This window comes from Gallus gallus, chromosome 10 (genome assembly GCF_016699485.2).
Source record: "Gallus gallus isolate bGalGal1 chromosome 10, bGalGal1.mat.broiler.GRCg7b, whole genome shotgun sequence".
NCBI lineage: Eukaryota > Metazoa > Chordata > Aves > Galliformes > Phasianidae > Gallus > Gallus gallus.
The window spans coordinates 3,152,561-3,176,585 of NC_052541.1; the positions used below are offsets into that span (position 1 = coordinate 3,152,561).

The 24,025-nt window shown below is 41.1% G+C and overlaps 2 protein-coding genes across 7 annotated transcripts in view; one reads left to right on the top strand and one right to left on the bottom strand.

Annotated features, from left to right (window-relative positions):
- The window catches only part of TSPAN3 (tetraspanin 3), a 43,869-nt gene extending 41,061 nt beyond the window's left edge, over positions 1 to 2,808 (top strand). For all 5 annotated transcript variants that reach the window (XM_046899005.1, XM_040706288.2, XM_046899006.1 and 2 more), the window contains one exon: positions 1,874 to 2,808. In XM_046899005.1, the coding sequence (XP_046754961.1) occupies positions 1,874 to 1,966 (93 nt within the window). In that variant the 3' untranslated portion in view covers positions 1,967 to 2,808. The remainder of the gene's footprint in view (positions 1 to 1,873) is intronic.
- PSTPIP1 (proline-serine-threonine phosphatase interacting protein 1) overlaps positions 2,475 to 24,025 on the bottom strand; it is a 57,785-nt gene continuing 36,234 nt past the window's right edge. The window contains exons 12-16 of one of the 2 annotated variants that reach the window (XM_015279028.4): positions 23,497 to 23,593; positions 20,681 to 20,762; positions 19,079 to 19,149; positions 17,063 to 17,160; positions 2,475 to 15,426 (exon numbers count right to left, since the gene is read on the bottom strand). In XM_015279028.4, coding sequence (XP_015134514.2) covers positions 15,292 to 15,426; positions 17,063 to 17,160; positions 19,079 to 19,149; positions 20,681 to 20,762; positions 23,497 to 23,593 — 483 coding nt within the window. In that variant the 3' untranslated portion in view covers positions 2,475 to 15,291. Of the gene's footprint in view, positions 15,427 to 17,062; positions 17,164 to 19,078; positions 19,150 to 20,680; positions 20,763 to 23,496; positions 23,594 to 24,025 lie in introns of both variants that reach the window. The other variant, XM_025154128.3, reaches the window with a different exon arrangement.

Consider the following 24,025-nt stretch of genomic DNA (forward strand, 5'->3'; position numbering starts at 1 on the left):
CACCCTAAAGCATTGGCCTTGTTTAAATATTGACTCAAAAAATTATTATGGAAGTTTTTGTTACGTAACTTGATTTTTGATTTTTCAGATTTCGTACAACTATATAAATTGAATAACTTGAGTCAGTCGACCAGGATTCTCTGAGTGAATAACTGCAAAAGTGATGGAACTACTTATATTTGAAACACATAGCTAGTATGATTTATGGCCAAAAAAAAATCACCCCATAATGAAAGGAATGTTTCTGTCTAGCGCACTTCATCTTATCTTTGTTTTCAGCAGGGAAAAGAATGAAGTTCTTGTGCTTGCTGCCTGCAAGCCTTCTTCAGAGTTCTGTAGCCACTGGCATTTACCACAAAGCTCCATCTCATCTTGCCTTCTTTTTTTAAGTGTGAATGTGGAAGGGTACTTTCCCACAAAGAGTCATTCTGTCATGTAACTCAGTTTTTCCCCTTACTCTGACATGAGTATAATGCCTACCTAGGAGTTAGCCTCTGGACTGGAGCTACCCGAGTACTGATAGAAAGTAAAGGAAGTGTGAAGTATACCAACAGACAGGCTGAGGTGCCATACTTGAGCTTACACTCCATACGCTTTTTCTGGACCGAAGCTGAATTTGGCTGTGACTCCAAAGCAGAGAATAATGGCTCTGAAGCAGATACAAATGGCTCCAAAGCAGAGAGTAAACGACAGGCAAAGAATATTTTAAGTCTTATATCTTCTTCCTTCCCAGGAAATACAAAACTTGCACTAAAATTTCATCATGCATGCTTCTTTTTAATCACTGCTTATTTAGATTAACATTTTTAAAACTTTTCTCTTTGATCTTTCATCAAACTTAAGTAGGTTGCATGTACCAGTTAAGCTTTGACTTCTAAAACTTTTTTATGCATTTGACATTTTCCTCAGGCTTACTTAAAAAAAAAAATCTCCTTCCAGTGCACTGATGTTCTTGCAAAACATCAAGCTTTACAGTTGTTGGGCCGTTGACCACCTGAATTCTTTTTTACTTTCTGTTAAAGTCTCTTTTTAAGTAACTTCCTGGGGTGATGCTTTATAATCCAGAGCTATGACAGGATCACGTTGAGATACTTACATCTGTGAATAGGCTTTTTCCCCACATGCATGTGAACAAATAAGACAATCTTACTTCATTGGCAGCTCTTGTCAAGCACTGAAGACCATACAATGCATCACTAAACTTGAAAAGACTATGCCTGCTGAAAAAAAAAACACCTTTCAAATAATAGGCCAATTCCTAAAACATTATGTGCTGGATCCCTACCATGTTTATTTGATTTAAGTCTTTTAAATGTATACAAAGCGATCAACCCTTAATTCCTGATGAACTTTTTCCAGTGGAGTCACAGCACTCTAAAATCTAATGACAGAAAGCTGTCTAAAAGTGAATAATTCATGCTGGCCTTGAGCTTTCTAGCATGAAATGTTAATAGACAGAGCATCTGAAATAAGGTGGAGTAGGTTTATAAAACTCCTGGTTTTGTTCTCTTTCATCACAGCAATTGGTACTAATGTGTTTGAATAACGCATTATGATCTTTCATAATACATACACCATCTAAACCTGCATCTTTCAGGAGAAAATGAGTCATTTCTTCCATCAAAATTTTTATGGCAGCATACATGTGGCTGACCAAAACAACTTCTGTTAAAGATGTCTAAGATGATCTTGCAAGCAAACAGAAAGGAGTGTTTGGCCTTTGCTTTTTGCAGCAGGAAGAGAAGCCTTTTAAAGCATTTGTTGCTATCTTTGTTATGGACAGCTGCAACCCCACAGAGCATGTTGACGGTTTCTGTGAAGAAGTTAAAGTCTTTTCTTCATACTCAGCTTGTTTTCTCTTTTTCCTCCATAGCTTCTGGGCATGTTGTGTGCCTGTATAGTATTATGTAGAAGGAGTCGGGATCCTGCTTACGAACTTCTCATCACTGGTGGAACCTATGCCTAGAAGACAATGTGAACAACGTGGTTCAATCTTATCTCACTTGTGTGGAAGGTGAATGGGCCAGGTCTACTGCAATAGTTTTCTTGTCCTAAGCTTAGTCAGAGCACACCTTTCACAGATGAGGAGAGCTGTACTGTACACTGGTGACGGGCAAAGCAACTCAGCTTTACACACACCCATATATACCTGTGACTTTCACTGTTCTAGCCAGCAATTCATGTATCTAAATGTTTTAGTATACTAGTAAACTTTCTGATTTCAAAACTATATGCAAGTTAAGTGTAAATTGGCTGATGGGGAAGTCAAAGGATGTGTGCCTACTTTGGTAGATTACCTCTACGCATTAACTGACTGATTCTTGCATAGAGAGAGATAATTTGTTAAACCTTCACTACATGGAACTTTTTTGGCCAAAGTTGTACAAAGGAAGCCAGCTGTATTTAATTTGAGAAGTATTTTAGTCTTGCCCCTCACCAGTGTCACTTTTTAAAAACACTTAAGTGAAGTCCAGTACTCTTTATATATAAATAGTAAAACAAAAACTAACCGAAATCTTAGGATCATGCGACTGCATTTTCGACCTTCAGAGATCAAACCTTTCAAGCATTAGTGTTTTAAAATACAAGCTGGCTTTTCAGGAGTATAATGTATGCACTACTGTTCTATAATGAAATATTTCATTTTTCTATGAGGAGCGGTTTTATGTGTTGAGTGAACTGTTAGAGTGTAGCTCTTAAACTGGTTTGGAAACGATGTAGCCATGTAGAGTAGCAAAGTAGTATGTGAAAGTGATCTCAACTGTAAATAGTAAACCTGATTAAATAAATCTCTGTATATCCGCCCTATAATTGTGTCTGGTTTTTCTATTTAAGATTCCAGTGTATTGGTTCAAATGGAGTCCGCAAGAGCTGGAAGTGTAAGCTTTAACATATGAAAGCACCTGTTTGAAATAGAGACTTAAGTGAATTCACTTCAGGCTTGATGGAAGCTTGTGTTTGTATCGGATTTGTTCTTTTTATTTGATACGGTACTGAAGAAACACAGCAGAGCAAACTTAATTAAACTTAGTGGAACGTTAACACCTTGTGAGTACGGTTAGGGACGAATCTGTGATTTCTCAACAGTGGGGGATAAATACTGTTATATTTTAATTACATGTTAATCTGTCCTGTGTTATTCAGAGATTTTGTCACTGCTCTGCTTTCAAAGGCTTCAGTTACGTCTGCGGAAGACAGGAATGTTCAGAACTTCTCTTGCTTTTTCTTATGCTCTTTATTATGCAAAATAGATTTGTTCAGCCACATTGGTTGCATCATAGTGTTCTCAGACACCCGAAGAAATGTCAGTTAAGAAAGGGCAATTCTAATGTGTGGTCTACCAAGACCAACCACTTGAGAGATTTAAATTTCTTCCTGTTGTTTCACTGTTGTAAAAGTACACTTGTGGACTTCTGTGTTAATTTCTAAACATGGGCTGCAGATGATGTGCCTTTGGGGCCTACATTTTCTTTCTTAGAATTGTATGTAGGTTAATAACCTGAAAGGCCTCTTGGGACTCTGGTATTAAATGTCATGGATGTGGTACGTAAGCCTGCTAACAGAATCTACTGTTAGAAGAGAGGATGAATTTAAGGATTATCTGCATCATGTTGTATTACATACATTATATATGCTTGGTAAAATCTCGGAGAAATGAAACTTAATTTCTAAAACTAGACCAGGGCAGATTTTAAAACAGGTTTGTATTGCACAAAACAGAGGTAAGAATACTTCAAAAAGAGGTCAGCTTTTATTAGCTACAAGGCACATATAAGCTCTGCAGCCAGCAGCCTACACATACTTCTTTGAAGTCAGTGTAATTATAGAAAGATTTCTGCTATAGTGCACATACTTGTTAATCTTTCTGGAAGACATGAATGTACTACAGGTGACTTGACTGCATAGCACCAAATACATGCTTGTAGATCAGGGAGGCCTCTGTGTGCTTTCTAAAACAAAGAAAACTCATGTGGGAATGTAGAAACTTTTTTTAAAATCTAATCAAAACACCTTACTTGCATAAAAGTCTAAACTAACCCAGTACAATTTATAACTGCTGTGAATTCGTTGTTGGAAGCTAGTGGCCTTCTTGCATGATTTGTCAGCATTCTATACACAATGTCTTGTATGATTGCCTCAAACTGGGAATAAGTGCTACCTCTGTAGTAGTCAGATACGAAAAGAGATGTAGTAGGAGCTGACTTTTACTACTTATGGATTTTGAGTGATTGTGTATTATAGATTTAGTTGGGTTGCTGTGTGCTCGTTAGTACAAACAGCAGGATTCACACTCAAGTAAGAAAGCATATTACAAGTTCTCATTTGGGGATTGAGATAGCATTGATTTGTCACCATACCTTCTGTGATAACTTCTACCTGTGTAGAGTTCCTGAATTCTGAAGGTAATTATAAGCCAGAGGGGTTAAATATTTGTAACTGGTATATGTTAGCTTAATTAATGTTAAATATAACCATACTGTTAAAAGGCTTGGATTGACAATAAATCCATTTTGCTTACAACTCCAGAACTGCAACCTGATGTGGCAGGCTTCTGAAACTCGGTCTTTGGTCTTTGTATAATCCTGAAGAAAAATTCCTTAATCCTGAGTCTGTAGAAAAGGAGTCACTTCAATATTAAAGACAGAAGGCAAAGGTGAGGTTTATCCAGCTTTAGTTCCTGTATAGGTGTCCCATTAAAAGTTGTAAACAATAGAAGTACCTGTTCTGGTTGTCAAGGAGTTGCATTTACTGTGCATTTTAGACAGAAAGCTCAGGTGTGGGTTGCAGTTATTCATGGAAGTACTGCTCTGTGTACCTATTGTACAGTAATTGTAATAGTAATTGCAGCTTATTTGGCACTTAACTTCGTGGCAGAAGAGCATTGTGTTTGGGTATGCATGTATAAAGAGAAACTGCTCTTTTGTGAATATGTTAAGCTGATAAAATGTCTGTTGATACACTGGGCTAGTTGCTGCCAGTGTCAGGAATGCATCTGAGCAAAGTTTCTTGAATTGCTTCTCTTCTGGCTGAGTTCTTACATATGCTGAATCCATGGTATCTGCTACTCTTATTAAAACTCTGCTCTTAGCAAACTATTCATGTGCTGCAAAACATGACAAGCTACCTTTCTGTCCTGTGGGAGAAGGAGTGCTATTACAGAGCGTCTCTTTCAGCAAGCTGGTGAAGTGGTATGCCTTTTCTGCTTGACTTGTTGCTCAACAGCCTACACAGGGTTTGCATCCCAGTGTTTTCTTCACCTGACTCTGAAGATCCACACTGCAATGAGATATTTCTAAGTGTTTTTTTCACTGTTGAGAAAAACTATGTTATTGTTAGAGAACAGTAGGAAGGTCTCAGTGACATAAGCCAGTCTGACAAGTAATACTCTGATACATAGTTTTTCCCACAATACAGGCTTTTCTTGTATTGTGACTCTTCAAATGAAGTTACAGCATAATGAAACTCAGGCTACTGTCAGTGTTCAAGGCAGTGTTTTGCAGTATTGTTTTTATTGTCCTAATGAACAGCACAGAAGACAAAACAGCTCCTTGCCCACCCAAGCAAAAAGTAAAAACTTGTGTGAGCAGTGTGGAATAGTAATATTTCCTTCTAGAACATTCAGTTGCTAATTTTTCTAGTTGTTTCTGTTGAATCCTGTTTAGTTTAGGACTGCAGTCTGCAGTGTTAACTGCACTAGCTAGTTCAAAACAAGTACCAGAGGCGACTGAGCTGTGGTAGTACACCAGTTTAGTAGGGGCTACTTAATATTGCTGAGAAAAATACCATAAATTAACCTTAGATGATCTTTGGGGTCCTTTTCAACTCAGGCCATTCTATGATTCTGTACTTAAATAGCACCTGGGGAGGACCACTGCTTCCAATTCCAGCTAGTTTGGTTTCCTCAGTAGTGTTGTAGTTTGTGGTGTAGGCTCTGTTGGAGCCAAGCCACATCTTCATTTCACTGGCTCAGTATCTCTGGTCTGCACTGTGATTCTTTAGTTTTCACTTTTCCTGCATACCTTAGCTAGCTTGCATACTTGAAACTGAGGTGTGAGCACCATTCTTGTTAATATTTTAAATGTGAATTTTTATTTTCTCCTTCAATGTTACCATCACTGATCAACTCTCTTTTTTCTTTCATCTTGCAGGCACAACATCAACATGTTGTAGTATTTTTGAAGTTGAGCATTCTAGCAATCCCTCTTGATTATAACTTTTAGATGTAGTTGTATTGACTGCTCTCAAGATGTTTCTGCTGTGTACTTAATTATATAGGCTGCTCCAAAAAGTAATGCCTTCTATTTATTTCCGTGGACATGACAACAGCTACACAGAGCACAGTAACACTGTTCCATAGAGCAAATTCTCAGCTATAAAATGCTGTTTTTCAACAACACTGCTACCCTTGGTTGTGCATTTTTGCCTGTGATGAACAGTAGCCTGCGTGCTGTGCTAGTAAAAATCTGCTATCAGCAGAGGTGACCCACTCAGCACTGTTGAAATGCACCACCCACCGCCTCACTGAGCTCACATTCACTGTTTGGTCTTCATAAATGTTCAGCCAGCACCAATGAATGTCGATGGCTGCCATTTTCTCCCCATGGAGGAATTCACTTCACCTGTTTGCTCCATCCATGCTTCTCTGTCAGACGCCATTTTGTCAGTGCCCCTCTGCTGCTGTCTGTCCCACAGCAACCAAAGGTAACAGAATTCTGGGGGGAAGGTTCAACCCCTACTGCCATACCACTAACATTCACCGTTAGCTTTGGAGCAGGCCTCGTGTTTTTGAGTACGGAATGTGTAGGCTGTTCATTTATCTGCCATGACTTACCTGTAGCACAGTATCTAATAGAAATCAAATCTGTAACAGTGAGATATTACAGCATAGGAAATACAGAACCAATAAATGACTTTCAGTACCCTGTTGATAGACTTGATGGAAGCTCTGTAGGACTGATTACACTTCAGTGCATGAATTACATTTTCATGTTTCATTGCACTGTCAAATACTAGTAATATTATTTATGAAGTCTAGCCACTTTTCAGCATCTACTATTCTTAATGCTTCTTCAGCCAGTGAAGCTATGAATACTAGTCATATTGATTCAGAGAGCAAAAGGTTTGTCTTCTTGTTAAGGGGGGTGGATATATCTGTATTGCTTGATGGAACTTCAATTTTTGATTCCAAATAGCAATATGTTTTCTTCACCCTAGCTGCACAGCTGAAATGGTCACTCATCCAAACCAACTGGATCAGGTGCTCTCTGCTGGAGAGGCAATGAGGTCTCTGTGCAGACTGCACAAGGAGTTATTTGAGGAATGACCGAACATGTATATGCGATGTGGAGCACACAAGCATGTAGATTGCCTACAGTGGTAAACCTCACCTGATCCAGGGCTTTTTAACACATTGTTAAAAAAGGCTATTTTCTTCAAATCAGATATTTTCTCTTGCTGCTGTTTGAATGACTGTGACATGAGCTGCAATGCAAGTCCCATGCTTTACTTCTAGAAGTCTAATGTAAGGCTCATGAGAATAAGCTGCATTCGAACTGTAGTCTGGTATGGTGTGGTCAGGTACGGATTTCTTTTATTAAGCAGGGAAATAGCCTGGGTGCAGTTCAGTAAAGCTAGTAAAATGCCTGTCTTGGTAGCAGGAAGATGACAGCTTTTGATTTTTAATTTTTTGTACTTGATATTTTAGGTGATAATTGAAAAACTACATGTGATAACAGTTGTAGTGATAGCCTCTGCAGTACAGAAACAGTGGACCTTGTAACTGACTGAATCTTAGGTCTCAGATAAATCCCACTGAAATGCAGAAGTCTTTAAGTGTACTGGATCTTGGGTTTTCCCGTGCACCGTATCCCATAGCATATGTGCATACGTGTATGAATGCTGTGTTCAGCAGTCTGCTACTTGAACCTCCTAACTATCTTTTTCACATTTGCTCTTTGCTGCCACTCTGAGTGGAGCACGTGCCCCTTATACTTAAACTAAGCTGACTTAGAATTCCAAATCCCCTTTCAAAAATTCATCTCACTAATCTTTTCCTTGCTGATCCAGTTCCCTCTGGAGCTGGATTGAATCAGCAAGTACAAACTTTGCCCTTCTCTCCTACTTCCTGGTGAAAGGTCTACATGCAGGGAAAAAAAAAAAGCCAAAGTAATCCTGCAACACGTCCTTCTATGCAGCGTGTCACTTACTGCTCAAAAGTAAGGCTTAATCCTGGCCTACTTGTCACTAGAATGAGCCATAGCAGTGTAGGGTCACAGATCTATTCCCCTCAACGCCTTGGAGACAGCTTTGCTTTCATCTTGGTTGTGTAGTGCTTTGGGCAGCAGCCCAAATGGACCTTTGCCTCATTCCAGAGATGAACTTTAGCTTTTTCCAGGATGAACTGCTGTCAGACCTTTGCTAGCATCAGGCTGTGACTGAAGAACCAGGATTAATTTCCTTGATATAAATCAAGTGGTGAAGCAAGCCACTGATGTTTGAGGTGCTTAGGAGCTTCTGTGATTCCTTACATGCAGGAATCATCTGAAAAACTGCTTTTAAGCAAAACTCTGAAATGTTTCTCACACCTAAACAAAACTTCAGTAAGATAATGCTCCATACTGAACGGGGCTGCTAGTGAATCGAGTGAAGAGGGGTAGTTATCAAATGCTGTCAGTTGCAAGAAAAGGCAAGCCATCTTTAGTAAGCATTGCCCCACGTACATCTGTACCAGGCCTCCACCAAACAGGAGATAGGCATGACTGTTTCCTAAGAGGTTCTACAGAGGAATTGGGCAGTGCTGTTCCCAGCAGGCACTTCCAGGGTTTGGAAAATGCTCCATTCCTGAGAGTAATGCTTGTTGCTAAGAGTCCAAGCACTATACTTTACTCTTGCACTTGGAATAAAGCATCCATTTTAAAAGCATGAAAGCCACTGTTATAACCTGGCAATGTTGGTACACATGGGTGGCGAACAAAAGTGTTGACATCGTGTGATAGTGCACTGCGGATACAGCATGAAGAGCAAAGATAAATTTAGGTCCTGTGCTGATAAATGGTCTGTATTTTGTATTCTGTTGTTTTGTTTTTAACAAAAACTTGGTAGAGGATCCTGCAGAGCAGGGAGGATGCATTTCTCAAGTTCCCCTCTATCTCTAGAATATGGCATCTCTTTGGTTTTGAATCCCTGAATTGAGCAGTGACCGTAGTAAAACCTTTAGATGGCACTTAGTGGAACAAAGTCACTGTCACTCATGTCTCCCTTCCTCACAATGGTTCAGACACAGGGAGGGCTGTGCAGCCCTTCTCTAAAGACAAAGCGTTTCTCATGTCTATCAGTGCATTGAAAACTTTCCCTTTCACACTTACGTTAACATTTTTATCCCAGGAAGGTTAAAGTTCATCACTTTCCCAAGAAGTTCCTACACAGACTGTTTACGGCTTAACATTTCAAACAATTCTTTCTCAGATGCAGCTGTTGAGCATTTCTGCCCTAGCACAGTGGAATGGGATGTACTAAGCTTCCCCCAGCTCCCCCATGCTCTTTAGATTGTGATTATTATCTCACGTCTGCAGCCAGCAAAGCTGGGACTAGATGCACTGTTCTCTTTTCAAATCTGAGCAGTACTGGCTCTTCCACGTCTGATATGTAAAATTCTTTCTGATTTCAAAGGAAAACCCTAGGATACCTGTTCCCTCACCCCCCACCTCACCCCAGTTGTCTTTGAATCCTCTTCATCATCAAGAATCTATGTGGAAACTTCTAATTCTTAGCTGAGAATTAGAGCATTCTAAGCCCAGCTCTGTTTGCCTGCTGATTTTGGAGGATTTTGTCTTTTCCCTTGTAAATTTCAGCTATAACAAGTCAAATTTCTCCTGATTTTGCTAAAGGATAGCTGGAAGTCCTGAGTGCTTTCTATTAGAGTTTTCTCTCTCAACAAAGACATACTCCAGTCTTTAGTTTATGCCTTGGGTCAGAACACGGTAGATCTGGCTTTTGAACCATGTGCCGGACAGTATTGCTGCAGCTACATGACACGCAGCAGTGACAGGCTGTAAATTTGCTCTTAACTTTGCACTGAGCAGCTCTGTGCCAGGTCAGGTGTCTTCTGTCCTCCAACAGCTACTGGAAGGACAGGAAGAGCACTGCCATGTGTGCTGGCTAATTTGACAGAAATATGATTACCTGTCCATCCTAGAAACAGATCCAATTGGCACTGTGTGTCATTCAGCGCTACGCAAATCTGAGGGTAACTGTGACCTTGAGCTTCTCTCTGCCAAAACATGAGTTGGCCTTGAACGTGGGTAATTGCTAACACTGTGAGGAGAAGTACTTTTCCCTTTCCATTGTTAGTTTTTTCTTAGTCAGTGGGCTATTGTCATTTTGTTAAAAACACACTAACTCGCAGGGCAGTAATTCTCACTCCCCATCCAAAACCTATTCTATGAGAGTCATCTTTCCCCTAAAAAAAGAGAAATCAACCCACTCATCAAGCCCCGCAAGCTCCTAGCAATCATTTAGTTTCCAGAAGCCTGACATGGCCTAGCATACCAATTTTATTTCCTTCCTTAAAAAAAAACAAAACAACAAACACTTTATCTGAAGGGAAATGGTAGAACTCTCAGCTGTTCTCTTCTCTTCAGCCCTACTCCAGTGAGCGTGCCGGAATCCACAGCTGTGCTATTAAAAACACCTGTGATGGGTATTCTAATCAGTGTAGGAAGCTGGTGAATGGTAGTGACTCATCCTAATCGTGTTTTTAGTTTTGTTTTGTAACAGCTAACTGATTTACTTCTGAGGCTTGGCAGCTCACTGTGAGCCCCTGATAACAAGGAGATGTGGACCTGAGAGGTGAAGGCCGAGCTAAGAGCACCTTCTTGTTTTCCTTGCTCGTTAGTGCCAAGAGTAATTTTTGTGCTTTAGGGTGTGTGAATTATTAGTAGTTGTGTGGTTGGAGAGCAGTAAAGCAAGGGAAGAGAAGGTGGTTTTGAGCAGCAGAAACTGATCTTTGAGGATTGGCTATTTGTTCTGTACTGTTCAGAATTATTGCCAGTCTACACTGAAGGTTAACAATATTTCAGTGCAGCAGACTCAGTTTATGTACTACTGATAGAGAGTCCCCTGGGTTCTCTTAAGTCTGCAAAGGTAAGCCAGCCAGCCAGCACCGATGCAGCCAAGAGGTTACATCGTGCTATAGAAGCCAGCATATTAGTTACCCATCAGTGCTTATATTAGGTGTTTCTTAACACCCAGCCAGGTTCCTGTCAGGCACCACCTGATGCCTGGCTTGTAACGAATCTACTCTTGGCATCTGTGTGCTTCCACTTAAATTGCATGTAGTAGTGAGTGAGTAAGCTGCAATCAGGTATCTTCATCCATAAAATTACCTCTGGAAAGGAGCCCTGGACTTCAAAGGCACCCCTTGAAGGAGCAAGATGAGAAGGAATACAAGGTAAGAGTTGATGCTGTTAACATCTTACATATGTGATTTGTCAGTGCTATGGCTCACGTGTGCTGGGATTATTCTTGATATGTAGTTCAAGCAAGAGTCTTCAAGGAGGTGACACTCAAAACCTCCAGTAGCCACTGTGTTCCTGATGTTGGTGACTGCTCTATCTATTGTAGAAGGGATTTGTTTATTTATTTATTTCAGTTGAGTACTTGCTAACAGTGCCAGAAGCTACCTGTCTGTAGCAATGGACCTGTAAAACTTGGCAGAAGGTCCTTTCTTTGTGATTAAGTCCTAACTGTGTTTGTTGAGTCCTTCTTACCAGCCTAATACTGCTTTTTCTGACCAAGGGTTTTCAGCGGGCTTGGGGGCTATTAATGGTACATGCAGCAGCTGAAATCTGTTTTGTGCAATAGTGGGCCTCAATGCATTAACAGGCATTTTATAATTGCACATTCAACCAGGTTTTCCCATTCTCCTCCTTAATTAACAGCATGGTAAAAGGACAGTAATGTACATAACTGAGCCTGGTTTAAGAGTACTGTTGGTCTGAGTTGCATGCTTCCAACTTTTGAAAATTTGCTTCTGTTAAAGGAATAATAGAATCTCTGCACTTAGTAGCAGTCTTGTGACCACGTTGCTCAAATCCAGAATCCATCTAGGAGAGCAGCAGGTGCGAACCTCAGTCTGTTTGTATTCTGTTGTGATCTATGTGGGAAACGACTCCAGTCTTTCTTACCCGTCTTGTTTAATGGATAGAAGATGCCCGCTGGTTTCTTACAATCTCATAAGAATTTCTAGAGATAACAGTTATAAGTCTGAAATTGTTCAGCATGAAATATCTGTTGTCAGTTGTGCAAAGTGAGGTCTACCCTGCAGTGCTTATTCAAAAACAGCTCAGTAACGTTACTGCAAACTTGCTTTAATTAGTTTGACTCTATTTACATATTAGCCATAGGCTGTAAGTGGGTAATTAGGCTCCCCCCTTTGCAGAGCAGCTGGCAAAAGCATGTTCCTCACTGTCTGCTAGCAGCTGCTTGTGTGTGAACCCATCCAGAGCACTAGCAGCATAGGTAGTGCTGTAGAGGCAATCTGCTGATTGTGGACGTGCTGTGAAATTAGTTTACTTGACAAAGCTATGTGTGCCACTGTTGCTATGGCCTTACTTGTTGCTTGACACCTCCTTGCCAAAAAATGGTAGTCAAGGTGGAGGTAGAGCCTTATCAGAAGTGTCTATCAGAAAAGCATCTCAACCAAATGCACTGGAGTTTAGTTTAAGTACACCTGTCACTGGAAAGGATCTGTTTTAGTTTCACCTGAAAATTAAATGATTTCTTGAATGCTTCAGTTTTGTAACCAAATAGTTACCAAGCTGGAGAGGCAACGTTATTATTAAGGCAATACCCTACGATTGACCTTCCTGCTTTTTGTACTGCCTGGAATGGATGGCACTGGAAGGGGTGCTTTAAGGGGGTGTGTGGGTATTTCTTCGTATCTCTGTTTTATTTCTGACAAGTGCTGACACACTGATAGAGCAAGCTGCATAGATATGGCTTATTAACTACTTATCAGCAAGATTCTTCAGCATAAAGAAGAGAAACTGAATTATGAGAAAACACTGCTGTTGCTGTTTCATTTCCTTATCAGCCTGGATAAGGATATGTGGGACCCAAATGCTATAAGGATGGGTAGATTTGAAATATAGCCTCTTGCAGTTGCAACAAACAGAAGAAAACTTGACAGGAAAAAAGAAAAAGAAAAAAGATAGGAAAGGAACAAGTTTCCTGAATTTAACAGCAAAAATATGAAATGCTTTGATGGGGGAGATACAGTAGTCACCATCTGTCTGTCAGCTGATGTGGACCATATGGTTCGTGTAGGCAAAGACAATCCATAAAAGGATTTCAAGGTAACCAGGGCTGGGTATTGCAGTGTCTTGTGTGAGGCTGGCTGTGAGGAGTCTTAGCAGAATCCCTGTGTCATATATTAGAAGAGTTGCATTTTAGAGACTTTTTTTTAAATTAAGTTTGCTTGCAAAATATTTCAATATCTGTTGGTTAATATCAGTCCTCTTGGTGAGAGACCCAGAATTCAAGAAGCAAATACATTAAATCTTTCATGCTTCAGGTTTCCTCTTATGCTGTACATAAGGAACTGTTGTTGTCTGGCAGCTGCATTTATGGTGCAGTTAACTAATTGGAGGCTGTTGTGGACTCTTAGCACTGTCAATTCAGGCTTGGTCACAGGAAGCTGTCATTGACGTCCTCAGCCTGTGTGAGTACTGCTGTTTGTACAGCCTAGTGCCTGCAATGACATTCAAGTTCTTCCTCTGAGCCTCTGCTGATGGGAGCTGCTAAGAGCCCTTCAGCACTAGTGCAGGTGTGCAACATGGTAACTTGGGCAAGCGTGGGAAAGACAAGTGTGCTGTGTGTGCAGGAGCACAGAGAGGGCATGCAGCAACTTCTATTCCATTCTGGAATCAAGAAATGAGAATAAGATAATGCAAGTGCCTTTGGCTCTCGCTCTGCTTAATTTCAGAAATAATCGCATTGAATGTCACAGCTTTTTCTTCTGTCTAGACTTTTTTCTCACTGTTGCCTTAGCTAACAGTTCCTTCCCGCTCCATGCCTTCTGAGGTGCAATTAGACTCATTTTCATTGATTTGGTTCAGTTTTAGGATCTGAAACCTTCACAAACGGGCCATTCTAGCCCCAGAAATAGCACTTTCTACTTCAGATCAAATCACTGGTATAGTTTTTTTTTAACTGTCACTGAATGCTAAAGAGAGAGAAGTGACACAAAGTACTTAATGATCTCTTGCAAAGTATAGTGGTGGTAGGAAACATTCCTACATGCTGGACTGGCAAGACTGCTACAGCTGTAAGCTGTGAGGTGCAACGAACCTGCTCAGCACAGCTTCTCTGAAGAGGCTTTGTTGTAGAACAAGCACGTTACAAGTCACTGGAAAGGAACCCAGCCAAATCTGCGCCAGCTATCCCAGAGCTGCAGAGACTGTAGATAGTCAGAGACTGAAAAGCCTGTGGGCAGGAAAGGATCAGCTGGGTGGAGAGAGAAGTTAAAAGGAGAATGCACTGAAGGCACATCTGTGCAGTCTTCATGAGGAGACACCTAGCACTTCTTTCCCAGGATCAGGGCAGGGCAGCACTGCTAGAAGACTTTTTTTTAAGCATGAGAAATCTCAGCAAAGTATCAGAGAAACCATCCAACTGAGGTAAAAGCAGGCCTTGGGCTCTTCATCTGCCCTCGTTTGGCTGTCCCAGAATTCAGTGCAAAGCAGAGCCGTGGATGACCTTGTGATGTAAAAGCTATCTGCTTTCTGAGTATGTGTGCTTCCTGCTTTTAGCTCAGCCCTCAGAAGCACTTGCATGATGTGTGCAGTGAGAAGAGGGGATCCGTGGTGCAGGTCATGGCTGCTATGGTGGTAAGGGTTGCTCACAGGCTGACTGGAGGTGGTCCTCCATCCTGGACAAACAGAATTGGCTTCTTCTTCCTTTAGTATAGTGAAGTTCTAAGCAGGGCTTTTCTCCCAGATTCACCGAGATTTGAGATTCTCATGGCAGCAGTGCTGAGAGTGGAAAGCACATGTGTGAGAAACCCAAGTCCTCGTCTTGCTGAGATGAAGACAGCTTTTTCAGACCATGTGGGCCAGAAGTTGTTGAGGGGAAGAGAGGATTGGTGGGAAGGAAGACGAAAGCAGTTATTTCCTGACTGGTAAATGTAGAGGACAGTATAATGGGTTGCTCTTGGTCAGCTGCAGCAGACCTTGTATGATGTTTGTTTACAGTAGTAGAATATTTTCAGAGTCCAAGGACTGAGGCTACGCTTCAACAAATCTTTTCAAGATAAGACCCTGGCACAAAGCCTCGCTGCCCATTCCTTTCAACTGTCCACCAGCCATCAACATTTTCTTCAATGACAGCTACGATGTCTCCTTCGTTGATGTCCAGTTCATCCATGTTCTGAAAGGGGACAGGGAAAGGAAATGTGGTTAACCTGAGCATACAGGAGGGACCCACATATCTTGTGGGTTTTTTTTTTTTTTACTCTGTCTTTCATCAGGAGTCTGTCAGTGGCCTCCTGATTGGGAATGAGCCTGAAATACCTAACAGTGGAGGGTTAAGCACTTACTGAGCTGCCTATTTCCTTAAGATCCTCAAAATGTTCCCCAGCCTCCCTGTTGTCTCCTCCTGAGCTACCTGTTTTATCATGAGGGAAGGGTGGAAAGGGCTAAATATGACTGTTTCAAACCAACCAGCCATGAACCTTCCTTACTCTACAGCTGTTGCTCAATTGAACAGTGAAAGGATTAATTCCTAGCAGAGATAAAACAGTATCTCTACAAATCCAAGCCATAATTAGGACTCTTGGTTCTCTTAATAAAGAACAGTGGTGACCAGTGGAGGAACTTTTAAGCCTACAAATTAAACCATGACAGTCCTTTTAAGGAAGGCTAGTGATATAGCAGGAGTCAATGTGAAGAAGAAAATATTTTTAACCAGTCCCGAGGAAAAATATAGTGGAAAGAATCTAAAGGTTTGTTTTATGGTTGGACAGCTATTGCTGGATTTGGATGAAATTATAACAATCATGAGGTGGAAAATGAGGGCCGATGTCCTATGTGCTGTATGTTGTTTTTTTTTTACACCATTCTTTGAAACCTGTGGCTGCTGTGAAATAAGATATTCACTAGATGCATCAAGGGCCTGAGCCACTGTCCTTTACCTTCTAAAACACCAAAAAGAGAAAATCTGTATGATAGGAATAATGATGTTATCTCTCTTTCAGTCATCTTAAAATCTCCATGTGAGGAGTCTGTTTTTAATACTTAGTGCAGTGGTTTGCCCTCTAGTACTGTGATCTTACTAATGGTATTATGCTGAGAGAGGTCTGAAGCCAGTGAGAGTTTAATATCCAGGTTAAGGATGCAGGTCGTGGTTTATAACTCTCTTGGTATACAGGCCAGGTCTGCTGTGATTCTGCAACTTACAATAGTGAAGTACAGGGATACACTATCATTTCTGGGGATTCAGTCCTCCCCAGCATGGAAGAGACCTCAGTTAAAGCCGGTGTGTTAAACTGGAGCGGGGCTCTCCAGGCAATAAGCGAGATCACATGGAGAAGAGTTCTTAGACTACATGACGGATGCTTGTCTGAGATCTGCTATAAAGCTGCAGTAGAGTTCATAAGAGGGATCTCTGCCTACTTTCTTTCCCAGGGAGGACATTTCACAGGGAATGTAAGTTCAGAATGCTCAGTATTGCATGTTTGGCCATCATCACCAAAATAAAGTTTTTCATGTATCTTTAGGAGGTTACAACAGCTCAGCACTAATTTAGGCAAGTGTAATTACTTGCAAATAATGTTATTGTTTCATCCTGGGGAGAGCACGGTCCAGTGATCTGTGCCAACAACTGGCAGTTGGGATCCTCTCCCCCACACGTAACCTTGACCAGTAAGTCTCTAAGTGTCCTCCTCTGAAAAAGGAAGGGAAGCTAACAACTCCTTCACACAATGAATGCTTTCAAGATGTTTAGATCAACATTTGGTTTTAAATCTGACACTGTTTGCAATATTTAGTTTGAAGCCTTTGTTTACCTGGGCTGTGTAGTCATAAAGTACTCTGTAGTCCTGTGATGATGAAGTTCTTTCATGTTCATTTACATAAATAGATGCGTAGACCCCATCTGTTTTTTCTGCTTGTGGAGGGGGGGAAGGAAAAACAGAAACAAAGGGTTCAGTTGCTTATAAATGCATGGGATCATATGCAAGAGTTCACAAATACAAGGATCTCTGTTCTCTCTCTGTCTGGAGGTGTACGTGTATAGAAAAGCTGCTGTGAACTGTAGGTAAACTCTTGCACAAAAACTATGTCCCATTGATTGGGTGACAGTGCTGCCATTGAACTTTCTGGGAGGTCAGAAGCATTAGCTTCGTCCAGGTTGGGAAGAATGTTTACCCTGCTAAAGCACGATCACAGTAGTGCAAAGAAGGAAGTACTGTGAGTAAATTGGTTTAAAATGTTTGCTACTGGAGATGTGAAATTCTGGCAGTTCAGTGATTCACACAGGGCTTTTCTTTTTCCTTTGAGAAAAGTGGAAAATACCATGCTGGTGTGGTGGGTCATCAGACATTTTCCATTAGTTCATGTAGTTTCCATTTAGCTATTTGTCACAAGCAGGACTTTTCTGAAAGATGTTTTAAACCAGCTTGTCATAATTAAGGAAAACTCCTGTTATTCAGGAATAGACAGAGCTAGCCCTATTGAAGAGAACCACCTGGGTCTCTTCTGCTGTTTTAGTGCTCGTGATGTAACCACAGTGGTAAAATGGAAGAACCAAAGCCTCGCTGCTGTGGATGCTGTTGTGCTGACACAGTAGTCCAAGATAGTGCTGCCCTTATGTACTTCCCAAGCACACCTTTGCTTTCAGTAGGGCTGTGTGGGGAAGAGAAGGGCAGTCGTGGTGTGAGCAGTCCAAACCTTCAGGGCTGGCTGAAGATGAAGGGGAGGGCAGGCTCTAATTGCATGCTCACAACCTGGTATGTCAGCCCAGGTGAAAACACTGCCTTAGGAGGTTTCCAAAATGTGATGTCTACGGTGTGCTAAATGAGCAGCAAGGTCTACTTGGGCTCCACACAACATCTGAATGAGAGATGGGCAGCCAGCAGGGCTTTCTTTGCAGTTAGAGGGAGATTATTATACCCAGCTTGAGCATAAGGTGCCACCACAGATGCTGTTTACTTGGATAAAGTCGAGATCTGCTGTTAAATCCAGCATTTGATGTAATATTGTTGTTTATTTCTGGTAAATTTTTCCATATGTAGTCGTTATACAGCTCTGCAAGAGACTAAATGCCTTCAGGCTGTATGTACGTGGATGCCGCTGCATACTGAGTTAGGCGGCTGGGGCCTGGCAGGTCCAGCTGGTGCCTGATAGCTCCGGAGAGACTCTGCTGCCTGAGCACCAAATGCAGCAAGTGGGGTACTTGCAGCCTCATTACTGGGCATCCAAGCGGGCAAGGCAGGCTTCGCAAAGGAAATGGGCCTGACTATATTTAAGAGCTGTTTTAAAGGAACTTTTTGATTTCCTGTAGGCAGCAATCTCAGTTCAAATGTTTCTGGTTTAAATCAATAAAAATGCTGTAAGCTGTTGCTTTCTGCATGGTCAAAATACTGTTTTAAATGTCGTCCTGATAAATGCCTGACTGCAAAGGTTGTGATAAGGCAGTCCAAGTGTGAAATGAGATGAGTATTTGTATTCATAAGACATGAGGCAGATGTGTTGAAGACTTCAGGGATTCCCTTGTGCTTTTTAGAGGTAGCATATCCAACGTTCGGAGAATACTATTATCTTTAGTAAAACTGCGTTGGTCTGAAAGCACAGTATACCCTTGACCAGATAGAGGTCTTGAAGTTGTTATGACCCTGAGGTGGTTATATGGATTATTTAGTACTTCAAACTGGGAAATTTGAGCTGAATTTGTTTTCAGTCTTCTCGTACTCTTGCCTGACATCATGTGAACATGTGCTGTAGAAGTTCTGCTCTGTGTTAAAGCTAGATTTAGCAAGTGATGTTAAACACATCTGATAAATGTACTTCCCGGTGAGGCATACCGAAAGGAGGGGCTGAAGGAATGACGCTTTCAGCGTTGTTTTTGCTGCTTCCATGCAACAGTCCAGAGAATCTGCAGAACCAAGAGAAGTCAATGACAAAATGAGTGAGCAGGACATTTCTTACAAGTCTCAGCTGTCAGACTCAACCTTCCCCCCCATGTGCTGCATGGATGTCATCTCTTCCTGCAGCCATCTACTTTCCTTTGTCTATGGATATTCTCATCTTCAGCTAAAATAAATTCTAAAAAAACCTTAGAAAATTAGTGAACCAGATGAGCTGTCAGCCATCACTGAACTGAGCACTAAATGCATCATACAGTATTTTGTTGTGGATCCAAAGACTCATGAAACAAAATTCTAATTCTCATCATATCAGTAGTATGATAATTCTCAGTGAAATTTAAGTGAAATTCTTCTGTTTCCTTTAGTTTTTTTTAATCACACCTAGTTGTTTTCAATATCACAGCTGGATACTGGCTGGGAACTGGTGACCCAGCCAAGTAAGAATATGGTTTAGGCTATAGGTATAGGTAGCAATAGCATGGAGTGCTGAAGTCATATCCAGAGGGTGTGATTTCTCAGCTGGTGAATGGTCAGTGTTGCAGGAAAATGGATATCCAAGCTCAACAAGTTCTGAAAAACTGAGACTGAGCCTCTCAAGGCTGTTTGCTCCTGCAGAGCACAGTTGTATTCTAAATGGCCATACAGTTGTCTTCTGTAATTGCAGAGGCTGCAATGTTACGATTCACTATTATATAAAATCTTGTTTCCAACAGGATGCCAAATATTATGTACAAACCTTATCAGCTCTCTATCAAGCCTGGACCACATTTTAAGTGGGAGATCCCAGCCCTCTCTTTGTCTTTGCCATATAATATGGCTTGTCAAAATACAAAGCTCTCCTGCTTTTAAATGTGATGCCATTCCTGCCATGAATTAGCCATTTTACTATAAAATATTTAAACCAATAGCTCTACCGTGCTATTCTACTGATATAACTGCATTCATGTTACTATATTTACCAGCTTAAATGGATTAGAAAAACAGCTCCCTTATCATCACAGTTATCCCACTAAGTATTTTTTTCCTTTGGTCTAGATAGAGACAGCAGCTCTTTGTTCTGCTCAGCTGGGTGTTGCAATGCACTAAGCCAGGAGGTATTGCTGAAAAGGACAGCTCTCCCCAGCCTTGGATCCCAGCAAGGCTCACCTTTGCCCTCCCTTGCACAGAGTGCTTTTGATGCTGTGCGCCATGACTCACTAGGAAAGAGGAAATAAGTGTGAATGCTCTCCATTGCCAGCTGATTAATTGTTTTATGAACTTTGTCCTCTTGTCTCTCTTCCCACTAGACCAAGGCAAAATGGCTCTGACTCCAGCTTTAACAGGTTTACTTCTTCTCGAGTTAGTTTTATTTATATGCAGCTGTCTCTTGCTACAGTGAAGGAAGTAGTAACTTTCCAGGTCTCATTTATTGTCACAGAAGCATAGAATCACAGAATGGCTTAGGCTGGAAGGGATTTTAAAGATCATCTAGTTCCAACCCCCGTGCCGTCATCATACACTGAGAAATACTGCTTCTGGGAATGAAAGTTTAGTACTCACCTCTTCATCATCCCGCAAGTCTGGGTTGGGCTGTTGCTTCTGTTTGGTTCTCTGTCATAGTAGTTCTCATATCCTATTGCACCTACAATAGGACAACAACAACATAAAAAGAGATGTTCAATCAGGCAAAACCTATTTCTCTCAACCAGAGTGCAGCCAACAGTATAGCAGTTCAGGAGCTGCTGGAGCAAGCAGCAACACAACATCCATTTGCACTTGCCAGTAACATGTTTGGAGCGGCGCAGGGGGATGTAGGTGCTTGATAAAAGCCATTCAAGTGACTCTGTGCAGATGCATCCTTGGTAGAAAGGCATTCTTGACCTGGCACAAGCACAGTCAAGGTCCTGAGCAACCATTGCAACAACAGTGAGTAACCCTAATTCAGAATGCAGCTTAGCCTGTGATTGTTTCCCTTGTTTTCTTGAAGCCCAGACTTTAAGGGGGCAGAGCATGATCACTGTGAGCCTGTGACCATGTTCCTAATACAGTTGGTGGCAGTGGGTTGTTTTTTTTTTTCCATAAGACATTGAGCTGAGAATTTCTGTTGGAGCTGGGAGCAGCAATAGTGAGAAATTTCCTGGTCTGTGCTTGTGTGTGGTTTCATACCTTTCATATTTTCACCTCCACCTCCTGAGAGCTGATTTGCTTTTTACTCAGCAATAGATTGTTTTTCTTCTCTTGAACACAGTTATGTTACAGTCCCTTCATTCTCCCCTATGGTGTGGTTGAGGGTGAAATTGAGCTTATTTACAAATCTAGCTTTACAGATGAAATAGTTACAGATGGATTTATTTTTCATCTTATAGCTGCCAGTGCAGTTGCTTAGAGCTGGTAGTCAGACAGCCTTTCTGCTTTCTCAGTGTGAAAGCTAAACAAGTATGAGTCAAATCTGATTTGGAAGCCCTGATAGCCTATTATCTCAGTTCTGATACCAGGTAATTAAGTAAGATTTTGAACTTAGACTAAAGATGGTGTTGAAGTTTTCACGTTGGATTAGCCAAGACCATAAACAGAGCAGGCACGTACAATAGTGAGTGCAAGGAACTCCTACAACAGAGACTCAGCATTAAAGGATTTTTTTTTTTTAACCATTTTAAGAGTCTGCATTTCTTATGCTTCCAGATTTTTTCCTGCTGTAGTTTCTAGCCTGTAATTCATGTCATGACTGGGTAGAAGAGAAGAGAGAGCAACAGCAAAAGGTTTGGTCGGGATGAAGATCTGCCTCTACACAATGCAAAACCACACGTGGGTTTTTTTCTGCCCTGCACTTTGCAAATAATAAATGAGATGAACAGCTCACTGTGTGCTACTGTGCAAACTCATTAGCAAGAGCTGTAGAGGTAGTAGATGTTACTTCCAGAACATGTCACATTCTAGAAGGTGGCAAAAAAAAAAACCAACAACAACAAAAAGAAACCAAACCAAGAGTCAGTTGTTTCTTTGCATTTCATAAAGCTCTCAAGAGTTTTTCCCACCTGTTTCTTATTAGAAATGAGTCCTTACATAGCCAAGAACTGTTTGCAGAAAATGACCTAGGTGACTGGAGAATGAGAAGTCTCCCATGAGGAGGGGAGAGAGGGAGCTGAGCTGAGAATTACAATTCTTTGTATGCAGAAGTTTCACACCACTGCAAGGTGCATTTTCACTGACAGAAAGGAGAACTGTAGCTCTTCCTAGGTAAATGCTCTTGTAGCAGTCAAATTTAAATCCCCTATGAGAAGAGGAATGAACTGTAGCAGCAAAATGATATCCAAGCACAAGCATCAGTGTATTAGTTTAAAAAAAAAAAAAAAATCCTCCAAGTCCTGATTCTTAATGGTCATGGGTGTAATGAGAAAAGGCTAAGCGGTAAACAAGCCTTAGGTAGCTCAGTGCTGGATTACTAACAGCATCCAGCCCTGCTGAAGAAGTTGCCAGGCTGTTACTGCTGCCAGATCTGGGCTCTAAGCTGCTCCTGTCAAGATGATCCCATGGGACAGGAGACTTGTACTTCTGATATTTGCACCTATAAGATCCTTAGCAAGGAAGGCTTTTGTCAATATAGAATTTTCTTATACTGGTACGGCTTATTCCGTGTTCTAAATGGAAGTAAGCTCTCTTGTGACTCCTGAGTCAACACCAAGGGGGTTCCTCTTTGGCATCTCAGTATAGCGTTACAGCAGATTGCATAAGTATGCAGTCTGTGTACATAGATTAAAAAAAGTAAAGAAATGGAGGAAGAGGTCTTTTCAGAATAGAGATATATCATCAGCTGATGATGAGATGAAATAGGGAATTTTCTGTCCTTTTACAAAGGCTCTGAATCTTTGTTTGCTGTAGGCAGTGCAGGCATTCACACAGTCTGTAAATATCTGATACTGCTTGTTGAAGTAAGAAGGTGTGGTGTGTATTTGGTCATTGGAATGTCAAATGACCTCATTTCTGTTGATGTGTTTGGAGAACTCCTATCCTGGAGCAGCAGGTTTTCAGTCTACTACTGCTGTTAGTTCTTCCTGTCCTATTCTCCATTTCAGCTCATAGATTTTGATCAATAAAGTTGATGAAGAGGCTTCTTTTGGGTTGAGTGGGCAGTCTGTGAACTTTACCTCATTACTGCCTACTAGGACAAAGCCAATTTCATCCAAAACTTTCCCTGGTTGGAGTCATGCCCCTATACAAACAACTTCTTAAGACAAGAAAGTGTTATTCCCACAGTGGGTGGGAATGGGTAGTGGGAGTAGAGAGTCCTTCCTTTGGCTCTCCCCAGTGGAGTGGGCTGCCCAACCACAGGCTAATGGCTGACTTATCTGCTAAGAGCAAAGGGAATAATTAATTACCTGGAGGTTGTGTTCCTGTCATTTTACTCTTAATGAAGTAGTCTATGTCTGACTCTACGACGCAGTTCTCCAAGCTTACCCGAACCTCTTCATACTGCTACAAAACAGAATTCAAGAATTTAATATTTAACATTTCATGTTGAATTAGCTTTTAATGTTCTTCTAATGCTTTTTTCTCTTTAAAAACGCTGCTCGGTACATGTCTGTCCCCCATGCAGCCATTCTTGTAAACACATCTGTTATTTGTGTTCTGGATATCTTTTCATGAGAGGAGGAAGGAGACAGTTCAGGGCTTTTTCAATGCAACCAACACATTTATATAGCAAGAACCAGCCTGTGAAAGTTAAAACTCAGGCATCTTTCGATGAGGAATGTGACCCACACTCTTTTTTAGGATGTGATCCACAAACCTTCAAGTATGTGGAAAATTTGAAGGAAAAAGCAAAATGCTATTATGGAGTGGTGTATATTTTATGTCTTCCTGATCTGATACTGTAACTGCCTGCTTTTCTGAACGATATGCCTAAGT